Below are 12,841 nucleotides of genomic sequence, written 5' to 3'. Positions count from 1 at the left end.
TTCTTCTGCCTCCTCATTTCTTTCCCTCTGTTAATTCATCTTGTATAGCTCTCCTAGGCTTATCATTTTAAAATACCATTTTCATCCCTCCTCTGCTCAAAAACCTTCAGTGACTTTCTATGACCAGGAAGATAAAGTCCATACTCATTAATTTAGCATCAGGACCCTTGATAGTCCGGGCCCAATATACCATTACAGCCTTGTATCCCACTACTCTCCTATACAGACCCTTTAAATTAATAAACAAATTAATAAATCTGTCTGTTTCACTCCTGAAAAGACCTGTGCTTTCCCACGTCCATGCCTTTGATCATGCTATTCCCTTCACTTTCTCCCTTTCTCTTCATTCTTGCTCTATTATATCATTCTTGGTGTAGCCCAAGTTCCTCTTCCATGAAACTTTTCCAGTATGCAGTGATTTCTGCTTTCACAGAACTTGTAGTGCTAATTGTCTTTACCACTTATTTGACAAGTCATTAGGTATTGCTTTATGACATTTCTTCAGTTATTATCTAGTGGGATTATCTTTTTGTGTAAACACAAAGCATCTCCCTACTGTTCCTTAAGGGACAGTGACTCTGGCTTATACTTTTCCCTGTCCTCCGTAGCACTTGCCACAGTGCCTTGGTCAGGATATATTTGTTAATCTAATATGACTTTAACACATTATTTTAAACTTGAAACACAAAAAGTTTTGCTTTAACGATGTTTTATATTATGCTAGGTTTATTTCATCTTTCTCTGTGACTGATTATAAAGTACTTAAGGACAGGGAATACATTTTTTTAATTACTACTTCTCCACAGCACAGTACATACATAGTAGGCATTCAGGAAATACCTGGTTAAAAAAATACAGGGAAGGGGTACAATTAAGTCAGAAATTAGGAATTTTGTGGCATGGTTTATTCTTTTGTGAATATTTTCAGATTTATATTTTGAATTACAACTAAATCTATTCACTCCACTTACTCGATGTTTTTTTAAGGTGGAAGGGTGTTTAAAAATGCAAGACTAATGTGTATGTTCTCAATTTTCTGTGTGCAGTAAAGACATGTTTGCAGAAATGGAGATCATTGGTCAATTTAACTTGGGGTTTATAATAACCAAGCTGAATGAAGATCTCTTCATAATTGATCAGCATGCCACAGATGAGAAATACAACTTTGAGATGTTACAATTGCACACTGTTCTGCAAGGTCAAAGGCTCATCATGTAAGTTCACCAAAATTCTCAATAGACTGACTACAAATGGTGTTGGCTCAAGTAGCTTAACAATGGTGCTTCTTTTGTGTTTGAGTCAAATAGGCTATTCAGGTATAATCTTATCTCTTTCACCCCCTTATTGCATATAAGTGTAACTGATTTATCTGGAAGTTAATAAACACTTTTAAATTATAAACTAATTTTGCTATTCAGAAATCTTATCCAATGGCTATCAGGTAAGCTTTTGGATGAAAGAGAATTTGTTCAACCCAAAAGCTGAAAATTTTGTTTTCTGAAAGGCCTACAATTCAGTCTCTTGATTTTCAGATCTAGTATGATGTATGTTCTCTCCCAGTTTCCAGCCTTTTTCTTTTTAGGAGTTGCCTTCTAGTGCCAGATGAAAATCTGTAATCAATAGCTTTACAAGATTTTTTTTATTAAGTTGTTTAATCTACAAGTCTATCTTTTAGCAAAGTGATACATTCAGATAAATTTTTCTTTAATACAAAGTTAACATATGTATAATAGAGGAGTCGTGCTAACAAAGGTCTCCCTCCTCTTGGCAGAGAAGTGCTGGATTACATGTATAGGATGTGGCATACATTGGTAGACTTGGCCAATCTATTGACTTGTGTTGCTTAACCATACTTCTTTGTTAACATGGAAGGTTTTAATGGAGTAGAGAGAGTCACTGAGAAGTAACAGCAATTTTTGTGTGTCAGTAAACCTAATTTTTTTTTTAAAGAAATAAGCTCAGAAAAAAAGAAATGAGCTTAGAACCAAGCAGAAACACATCCTTCAGTATTTAAATGGATCTGTGATCTCCTAGGGTAGAGTCTGTATCATTTTTAAAAAATCTGTTATTTATTGATCCCTTTTGTTATCACCCTCATTTCTGAATATATGCCTCCACACTCCCTTGTCCAGGAAGCTGTTCCTTTTAACAGAAATTTTTATAAGGGAACTGTTTCACTTTTGAATTTGTCTCTTTGGCTCTTAGCACAATGCTTGGTGGAGGGGTGGGTACTTAATACATGTTTAGAAATCTCGTGGCTACGCACATCTTGTTGACTGGGTTTTCTCCATCAGTACAAGGAGAATGTCATCCTCACCTTTTTGTACTCTTCAGTTCTTGTCCATACTTTTCTATAGACCCTTCACAGAGCATCTGCCCAGTGTGCTGGAGGGCTTCCTCTCAGCTTTTGTACATTTCGTGGGTACCAGCTGCAGTCTGCTTGTGGCCACTGTGTTTCTTTTCTAATGCTAAAATTCATTGCTAAGACTTGCATGTGATTTGTTTAAACAATAGTCAACTCTAGGAACAAACCTTACCATTTCCTTTAGTGATTTAGATAGTGTTACTAATTTGTAGTATTTTTTTTCCTAAACTACCAATGAAATTGTTTTTATTAGCTGTGATAAAAGCACTTAATAGGTCATTTGTTATCTTCTATGATATAAAAAGTGCTTCCTGAGGCACTCCTAAAGAGTGACGTTTAATTTCTTATTTTTGTCACATTTTGCATAAATATCATTTTGCTCAGTTTCACTTTGAATTTGTCTCTAAAATCACGAAGGCCAAATTTCCTTGGTAACACTTTTCGGTCAGAGGCAAAACAGGACAGGCAGGGTCAGTAGGATAGCAAAATTAGTTTTTTTTACAATTTCTTTTTCTCTAAGAATCCCTTGTGTCCAAGAATCTTTTTTTCTCACCTTTTCTACCTTGCATGATTGTTGGGGAAGATATGGCCTCTTACAGAGAACATTCAGTGAGGTCACAGGAGACTAAGGAAGCTGCTGGATTGGTGATATGTTTTATTGTTGATAGTACAGGCACACAACTTACTGGAGTGATGCTCCATTCTTTTGAATCCATTTCATTATATTGTTATATCTTATAACTGAATGTTTAACTTATATAACTGTGATTTGAACTTTTTCTCTGTTTTTCAGACCTCAGGCTCTCAATTTGACTGCTATCAATGAAGCTATACTAATAGAAAATTTGGAAATATTTAGAAAGAATGGTTTTGATTTTGTCATTGATGAACTTGGTAAGTTTTTAACAAGAATCATGGAATCATAATATTTTCAAGTTTGAAGAAGTTTTGAGTTATTTCATTCAACCATTTCATTTTATGGATGTAGCTCTAATTCCAGAATTTTTTGAATATTTTCCTTTTATTCCTCAAGTATTTAACCATTTTTATTCAAAACAAATACTACTTAAAATTCAAATATAATCTTAAAAAATGTTCTTAAATTTCTATATTCTTTTAGCTCCAGTCACAGAAAGGGTTAAATTGATTTCTTTGCCAACTAGTAAAAACTGGACATTTGGACCACAGGACATAGATGAGATGATCTTCATGTTAAGTGACTGCCCTGGAGTCATGTGCAGACCCTCTCGAGTTAGGCAAATGTTTGCCTCAAGGGCATGTAGGAAATCTGTAAGTAATGAAGAAGAAAGCCTATTTGCTTCGGGTTTTGATGAGATTTAACAACGTTGTTGTGTTTTAAAATGAAATTTGGTGGCTAAGTATATCTTATATTTTTGTAGCAAAAAACTATTACAAAGTGAGATCAGTCAAATGATGACTCAAGTAGTGTTATATTTTGCACCTCTTGTTTTATAAATAAGGATGGTGTTATCTTTGCAGCGGTTTTAAAAGGAGCTTCATTGGCAAGTGACATATTTGACTAGATTATAACATGCAGTTGGATGGGCTGTCCATTGAATTAATTTTATCAGTGACATCTGTCTTGGACAGGCACTGCAAAACTAGGAGCAGGAGAATGGGCTGGCTTGTACTTGGAAAATTGCGTAGTGTTTGCTTCCTGCTGCCGAAGACCATTTTTTAAACACTAACATTTTCCTAGTAAAGCTCTATAGCATGGAATAGCATTTTCTTAGATGAATCAAAATTAGAAGTGACTGAAAAGGTAATGGAAGAATGTATAGTAGGTATCCTTTTTTTAAAATTTGTTTTTTATTATTTAATATTTTTAGTTTCAACATTGATTTCCATAAGACACCCCAAGATGGCATATATTCTGATTGCCCCTTTCCCCAGTCAGCCCTCCTTTCTGTCACCGTCCCCCACCACCACCACCTTATCCCCTCCCCTTACTTTCTTGTAGGGCAAGATAGATTTCTATACCCCATTGCCTGTATATCTTATTTCCCAGTTGCATGTAAAAACAACTTTTTTTTTGAACATTTGTTTTTAGAACTTTGAGTTGCAAATTCTCTCCCTTCTTCCCTCCCCACCTACCCTCCTTGAGAAGGCAAGCAATTCAACATAGGCCATATATGTATCATTATGCAAAACACTTCCATAATAGTCATGTTGTGAAAGACTAACTGTATTTCCCTCCATCCCATCCTGTCCCCCTTTATTCAGTTTTCTCCCTTGACCCTGTCTCTTTGCAAAAGTGTTTGCTTTTGATTACCTCCTCCCCCAATTTGCCCTCCGTTCTATCATCCTCCCCCACTTATCCCCTTCCCCCCTACTTTCCTGTAGGGTAAGATACTCAATTGAGTGTGTCAGTCCCTCCTTAAGTCAAATCCAATGAGAGCAAGATTCACTAATTCCCTTTCACCTGCCCCCTCTTCCCTTCCATTGTAACTGCTTTTTCTTGCCACTTTTATGTGAGATAATTTACCCCATTCTATCTCTCCCTCTCTCCTTTTCCCAATATATTCCTCTCTCACCCCTTAATTTTATTTTTTATTTAGATAGCACCCCTTCACAGTCAACTCACCCTGTGCCTACATATATATGTATGTATGTATGTATGTATGTATGTATATATATACACACATACATATACATATATATTATATATATATACATATACATACACACAGACACATATATCTATATCTATCTATATCTATATCTATCTATATATATAGATATATGTGTACACACACACATACACACATATATATGCACATACATATGTATATTCCCTTCAACTACCCTAATACTCAGAAAGGTCTCATGAGTTACAAATATCATCTTGCCACATAGGAATGTAAACAAAACAGTTCAACTTTAGTAAATCCCTAATGATTTCCCTTTCCTGTTTACCTTTTCATGCTTTTCTGGACTCTTGTATTTGAAAGTCAGATTTTCCATTCAGCTCTGTACTTTTCATCAAGAGTGCTTGAGAGTCCTATATTTTATTTTGCCCTGGAGCATGATACTCAGTTTTGCTGGGTAGGTGATTCTTGGTTTTAATCCTAGCTCCTTTGACCTCCGGAATATCATATTCCAAGCCCTTCAATCCCTTAATGTAGAAGTTGCTAGATCTTGTATTATCCTGATTGTGTTTCCACAATATTCAAATTGTTTCTTTCTGTCTGCTTGCTATATTTTCTCCTTGACCTGGGAACTCTGGAATTTGGCTATAATATTCCCAGGAGTTTTCTTTTTGGAATCTTTTTCAAGAGGCTGTCAGTGGATTCTTCCAATTTCTATTTTACCCTCTGGTTCTAGAATATCAGGGCAGTTTTTCTTGATAATTTCTTGAAAGATGATGTCCAAGCCTTTTTTTCGATTATGGTTTTCAGGTAGTCCAATAATTTTTAAATTATCTCTCCTGGATCTATTCTCCAGGTCAGTGGTTTTTCTAATGAGATAGTTCACATTGTCTTCCATTTTTTCATTCCTTTGGTTCTGTTTTATAATATCTTGATTTCTCATAAAGTCACTAGCTTCCACTTCCTCCATTCTAATTTTTAAGGTGGTATTTTCTTCATTGGTCTTTTGGACCTCCTTTTCCATTTGGCTAATTCTGGCTTTTAAGGCATTTTTCTCCCCATTGGCTTTCTGGAGCTCTTTTGCCATTTGGGTTAGACTATTTTTGGTTTGTTTTTTTTTTGGAGGGGGGAAGGCTGGACAGTTGGGGTTAAGTGACTTGCCCAAGGTCACACAGCTGGTAAGTGTGTCAAGTGTCTGAGCCAGATTTGAACTTGGGTCCTCCTGACTCCAGGGCTGCTGCTCTACTCACTGTGCCACCTAGCTGCCCCTGGGTTAGTCTATTTTTTAAGGTGTTGTTTTCTTCAGTATTTTTCCCGCATTTTTTTGGGTCTCCTTTAGCAAGTCATTGACTTGTTTTTCATGATTTTCTTGCATCACTCATTTCTCTTCCCAATTTTTCCTCTACTTCTCTTACTTGATTTTCTAAATCCTTTTTGAGCTCTTCCATAGCCTGAGACCAATTCATATTTTTTTTGGAGGCTTTTGATGTAGGATCTTTGACTTTGTTGACTTCTTTTGGCTGTATGTTTTGATCTTCTTTGTCACCAAAGAAAGATTCAATAGTCTGAGTCCTTTTATGCTGCTTGCTCATTTTCCTAGCCAATTACTTGACTTTTGAGCTTTTTGTCAGGGTATGACTGCTTTCATAATGGAGAGTGCTTTGTCCCAAGCTTCAGGGGTTTGAGGCTGCTGTTGTCAGAGCTACTTCTATTCTGAGGTGGTATGATGCTCCTCTCCTGGCCTGTGCTCTGGTCTGTGAGTGCAAACACACTTTTCTGCCGTGTAACTACCAGGAGGACTCCCTCTCCACAGTCACTGCAAGCTCTGCCATAACAGTGCTCCTCTCTCAAGAACCACTAAACAGGACCACGACCCAGATCCAAGCAGGGCAAAGCAAGAGAACCCTGCCTCAGTGCCAGCAGAAAAATCCCTGCACTCCCATTCTGATCCATCTCATGATTCCTCCCACCATCTGTGGGCCAGGGGCTCCAGAAGCAGCTGCCACCAGAGCTCTGGAAGCAGCCACTGGAGCTTCCTGCTCCTGCTTCCCTGCCACCTCCACTACCCCCAGGGCTAGGGCCAGTCCACGCACTTCTCTCACCCAGATCCAGCAGTTTTCCCACTGACCTGCTCTGTTGTCTTTGGCATTTGTGGGTTGAGAAGTCTGGCAACTGCCACAGCTCAGTGATTCAGGTCCTGAGGCCTGTTCTTCCTGGTCTGCTCTGGCATTGTCTCTTCAGGCATGGCCCAAGCTGGTCTGCGCTCCGATCCCAGCATGGTGGGATAGACCCTTCCCAGAGACCATCCAGGCCGTCTTGGGCTGGAGACTTGTTTCCCTCTGTTATTTCATGGGTTTTGAAGCTCTAGAATTTGTTTAGTCATTTTTTACAGGTGTTTGGAGGGGTTTGGGGGAGAGCTTAAGGGAGTCCCTGCTTTCAAGCCACCATCTTGGCTCCATCCCCTATAGTGCGTGTTCTTAAAAGTCACATAAAATTCTTTTTAGATGTATGTGACTATAAATGGAGATGTACTGACCAAGATAAAAAAAGGTTAGTAGATGGGACAGCCCAAGTGTTAAATTAAGTGGTATCCACGAAATATTAAATAATCTAGAAAAAGGCCTGTGTTGTTTTGGTTAGGTCTCTTGGAAGACCTTTGGTTAGGTCTCTTAGGTCTTGGAAGACCTTTAGAACGATGTGGACATGAAATATACAGACTAGTAAGGCACAGATGGATTGTGATGTGTACTGGTAGAATAACTATGCCAGTGGGAATGTGAATCTACTGAAGTTTCATTCTTGCCAAAGTCATGGCTTTGGGTTACAGTGGCTGGGTTACGTTTTCAGTCAAGCTAATGGTCATTTCTCAGAAGGGATTTGAGATGAAATTCTTGCTTTTTTTGGCTTGTGGTAGTACAAGGGGGAGAGGAAATGGTGTGTGTGTGAAAGCAATGTTGTATGGTCTGAATACCAGAAACACTTAAAAGTCACTCTATTCCTTTAAAAATCCATTTTCTCCTCTCTGATTTTACTTCGAATTGCAGGGTAAGCCATTCTTACTTGTAAGTACTTTTGTCTTTGGGGGAAAAAGTACATAATCCAAGATTTTCCCTTCTCTTTAGTAGAAGCTACCTGATCTCATGTGATCCTGATTGGTTCCTTGATATTTGAACTCTTTCTGAGTATTTGCAGCATATTTTCCTGGGCTTGGAAGCTCTAGATTTTGGTTATGACATGTCTTGGAATTTTCATTTTGGGGTTTCTTTCAAAAAAATAACCTGTAGATTTCTTCTCTTTTCTCTTTGCCCTCTGGTTCTAAATCTGAGCAGTTTTGCTCATAGTTTTAAGAGAAACCAAAGATTCTTAAGTTACCTATCCTTGACCTTTTTTTTAGGTCAGTTCTTTTTGATAGTAGAGACCTCACATTTTATATTTTTTTCCTTTTTGACTATTCTAATGTTTCTTCTTGTCTCCTGGAATTATTAAGTTCTATTTGCTACTTTCTAATTTTTAGGAAATTTACTATTTGGGTGTGGCTTTCCACCTTGTATTCTAAGCTTCTTATTCTCCTTCTATTCTAATTCTTTCCTCCAGAGCTTTTATTTCACTTATATGTACTTTTTTTATCTCTTACTTCATTTCTTCTAGGTCCTTCTTGTAGTTAAGCCATTTTTTTTCCTCTAAAGCTCTGCTTGTAATTGTTATGGAGTTACTCTCTCCTTCTGGATTTCTTGACCCATCTTATTTCTTCGTACTGTTTGGTATCTTCACTGATTTCCAGTCTGAATTCCCAATTTGGAGCTTCGTGCCAGACCAAGGCTCCACACTTTCTTAGAATCTTAAATAGACTGGTCAGGCCCTGTTTGGTCCTGATCTTGATTTTCTGGGTTCCTTCCAGAGACCTCTCACCTTCTCCCCTGGAGTGTCTATATGCTCAAAGTATTGATAGGTTTCACTGTCCCTAGTTAGAGCTCTCTACTCTTCTTGCCTTGTTTGGCTGTCCCCAGTCAGGATTCTGCTGGATTCTTCCAATTCCCCTAGAATATCCTTGATCTTTTGTCCTTCCTAGTGTTTCCTTAGGAGGGCACTATTGTGATCTTCAGCTCTCCCAACTGGAGCACTTTCATAGGCTTCCCTCCTACCTGGAGCTTCCCTGATGAGGGCGCTCGCTTCCCCCTTGGGCCTTGGCTAACAAGCTTCCTGAGGTTTTCTTGGTAGGGCCAAAACTGTGGTCTTCTCTGTTTCACTGTACTGATGCTGGCTTTTCCGGCAAGAGCTTTTGCTTCCTTTTTGTACAGTCGGGGGCTGGCTGGAGGAGCTTCCTGAGAGGTTTCTCTTTGTATTTCTTGGTCATTGTTTAATATGATGTCTTTTTTAGATCATTGCTAGAGTAAAATTGGAAGAGCTGGGCTCCTTTGAGACTCTTCATGACAGCCATTTTAACTGGAAATGCTTTTTTTAAAATCAGATTTTTAGGAGTTTTTTTTTTTAGAGGGAGAATGCTGGATTTGTCATTAGATAGCTTCAGTTCAATGCCTTTTTCTATTGCTTACTAATGGTGTAATGTTGGACAAATCACTGAACTTCATTGGGCCTGAGTTTTCTCTTCTGTAAAATAAAGGCACTCTTTTAGCTCCAGATCTATCCATTCTACAATTCTCTCTTCTCCAGTGTCTCTTCTGTTATCCAAGACTGCATTATACCTAAAGTACCACTTGCTCTTTTCAAGCCAAGAATTAGTCAATCAGAGAACAAACATTTAATTGCTTACTATTTGCCAAGCACTCTGCTAGGTTGCTGGGGTGCCAGGTACTGTACCAAGTGCTTTTTGCAAGTATTGTCTCCTCTGACCCTCACAGCAACCCTAGGAGGCAGGTGCTATTATGATCATTTGGGGTGGAGCCAAGATGGCAGCTGGAAAGCAGGGGCTTGCCTAAAACTCTCCCCCAGGACCCTCCAAACACCTATAAAAAATGTCTCTGAACAAATTCTAGAACTTCAGAACCTACAAAATAGCAGAGGGAAGCAGGGCTTCAGCACAGGACAGCCTAGATGGTCGCTGGGTAAGGTCTATCACACCATGCTGGGAGCTGAACGGAGCAGAGCCCAGCGTGGGCCACACCCAGACTAACTAGACCTGGAGCCAGGTGGAACAGGCCATAGCGCCCTGAATCAGTGAGCTGTGGCAGTAATCAGACCTCTCAACCCACAAACACCCAAGACAACAGAGGAGGTTAGTGGGAAAAACTGTGGGGACAGAGTGAAAGGAGTTTGCAGTCAGCCACAGCCCCGGGGGGTGGCGGAGGTGGTGCAGCTCTGAGGCTGCTTCCAGAGCTACAGCTGCAGTTGCTTCTGGCCCCAGGCACCCCTGGTGGGAGGAATTAAGTGGCAGATCAGAGCAGGAGTGCAGAGCCTGCTTAAGATCTGAGACCAGTCCGGGCTGGTGGTTCTTGGGGGAGGAGGAGCACTGGTGTGGCAGAGCTTGCTGTGTAGAAATAGCTCTGAAAACAACCATGCAGCCCCTCAAGCTTGGGACAAAGTACTCTGTACTCTACAAGCAGTCATAACCTTCCAGAAAGCTCAACGGTCAAGGAGTTGTCTGAGAACATGAGCAGGCAGCGAAAACGGTCTCAGATTCAGACTCAGACTTTGGAATCTTTCTTTGGTGACAAAGAAGTCCAAAACATACAGCCAGAAGAAGTCAATAAAGTCAAAGAGCCTACATCAAAAGCCTCCAAGAAAAACATGAACTGGTCTCAGGCCATGGAAGAGCTCAAAAAGAATTTGGAAAAGCAAGTTAGAGAAGTAGAGGAAAAACTGGGAAGAAAAATGAGAAGGATGTGAGAAAACCAAGTCCAAAACCAAGAAAAAACAAGTCAATGACTTGCTAAAGGAGATCCAAAAAAATACTGAAGAAAATAACACCTTAAAAAATAGACTAACTCAAATGGCAAAAGAGCTCCAAAAAGCCAATGAGGAGAAGAATGCCTTGAAAGGCAGAATTAGCCAAATGAAAAAGGAGGTCCAAGGGTCCACTGAAGAAAACACTACCTTAAAAATTAGATTGGAGCAAATGGAAGCTAGTGACTTTATGAGAAATCAAGATATTATAAAACAGAACCAAAGGAATGAACAAATGGAGGACAATGTCAAATATCTCATTGGAAAAACCACTGACCTAGAAAGTAGATCCAGGAGAGATAATTTAAAAGTTACTGGCCTACCTGAAAGCCATAATCAAAAAAAGAGCCTAGATACCATCTTTCAAGAATGATCAAGGAAAACTGCCCAGATAATCTAGAGCCAGATGGTAAAATAGAAATTGAAAGAATCCACAGATTGCCTCCTGAAAAGGATCCCAAAAGAAATCTCCTAGGAGTATTGTCACCAAATCCCAAAGCTCCCAGATGAAGGAGAAAATACTGCAAGCAGCCAGAAAGAAACAATTTGAATATTGTGGAAACACAATCAGGATAATACAAGATCTAGCAGGCTACATTAAGGGATCGAAGGGCTTGGAATATGATATTCCGGAGGTCAGTGGAGCTAGGATTAAAACCAAGAATCATCTACCCAGCAAAACTGAGTATCATGCTCCAAGGCAAAATATGGATTTTCAATAAAATAGAGGACTTTCGAGCTTTCTCAGTGAAAAGACCAGAGCTGAATAGAAAATTTGACTTTCAAACACAAGAATCAAGAGAAGCATGAAAAGGTAAACAGGAAAGAGAAATCGTAAGGGACTTACTGAAGTTGAACTGTTTTGTTTACATTCCTACGTGGAAAGATGATGTATATGATTCATGAGACCTCAGTATTAGGGTAGCTGAAGGGAATATATATATATATATAAAATCAAATGAAGGGATGAGAGAGAAACATATTGAGAGAGGGAGAAAGGGAGAGATAGAATGGGGTAAATTATCTTGCATAAAAGTGGCAAGAAATAGCAGTTCTATAGGAAGGGAAGAGGTGGCAGGTGAGGGGAAATGAGTGAATCTTGCTCTCGTTGGATTTCACCTAAGAAGGTAAAAACATACACACTCAATTGGGTATCTTACCCCGCAGGAAAGAAGGAGGAAGGATATAAAAAAGGGGGGATGATAGAAGGGAGGGCAGATAAGGGGAGGAGATAACCAAAAGCAAACACTGTTGAAAAGGGACAGGGTCATGGGAGAAAATTGCATAAAGGGGGACAGGATAGGAAGGAGCAAAATGTAGTTAGTCTTTCACAACATGAGTATCGTGGAAGGGTTTTGCATAATGATACACATGTGGCCTATGTTGAATTGCTTGCCTTCTTGGGAGGGGCGGTGGGGAGGGAAGAGGGCAGAGAATTTGGAACTCAAAGTTTTAATAACAGATGTTCAAAAAAAATTTTTTTTGCTTGCAACTAGGAAGTAAGATATGCAGGCAATGGGGCATAGAAATCTATATTGCTCTACAGGAAAGTAAGGGAAAAGGGGATGGGGTGGGCGGGGAATGGGCTGACAGAAGGGAGGGCTGACTGGGGAATGGGGTAATCAGAACATATGCCGTCTTGGAGTGGGAGGGAGGGTAGAAATGGGGAGAAAATTAGTTCAAACTCTTGTGGAAATCAATGCTGAAAAATATTATGATCATTGTATGGTTGAGGAAATTGAGGCAAACAGGTGACTTGCCCAGAGTCACACATCTGGTAAGTGCTTGAGAGTGGATTTAAACTCAGGTTTTCCTCACTTCAGACCCAGGATTCTTTCCACTGCATCCCTATATAATGGGGAGCGGTGGTTAGGGAAGGGAGCTTTCGTCGAGATCGTCTGAGGGACAGTGAGTAGAAACACAGGGCAGTGGGTTGTCTGTAATCCAGGCTGATATTCATTTGATT

The 12,841-nt window shown here is 39.5% G+C and overlaps 1 protein-coding gene across 1 annotated transcript in view; it reads left to right on the top strand.

Annotated features, from left to right (window-relative positions):
- The window catches only part of PMS2 (PMS1 homolog 2, mismatch repair system component), a 47,890-nt gene that overhangs the window by 33,432 nt on the left and 1,617 nt on the right, over positions 1-12,841 (top strand). Inside the window, exons 12-14 of the mRNA XM_036741422.1 lie at positions 1,047-1,214; positions 3,159-3,259; positions 3,486-3,655. Of these exons, the coding sequence (XP_036597317.1) occupies positions 1,047-1,214; positions 3,159-3,259; positions 3,486-3,655 (439 nt within the window). The remainder of the gene's footprint in view (positions 1-1,046; positions 1,215-3,158; positions 3,260-3,485; positions 3,656-12,841) is intronic.

Source organism: Trichosurus vulpecula, chromosome 1 (genome assembly GCF_011100635.1).
Source record: "Trichosurus vulpecula isolate mTriVul1 chromosome 1, mTriVul1.pri, whole genome shotgun sequence".
In the NCBI taxonomy this organism is placed as follows: domain Eukaryota; kingdom Metazoa; phylum Chordata; class Mammalia; order Diprotodontia; family Phalangeridae; genus Trichosurus; species Trichosurus vulpecula.
This window is presented reverse-complemented; position numbering and strand designations above follow the sequence as displayed.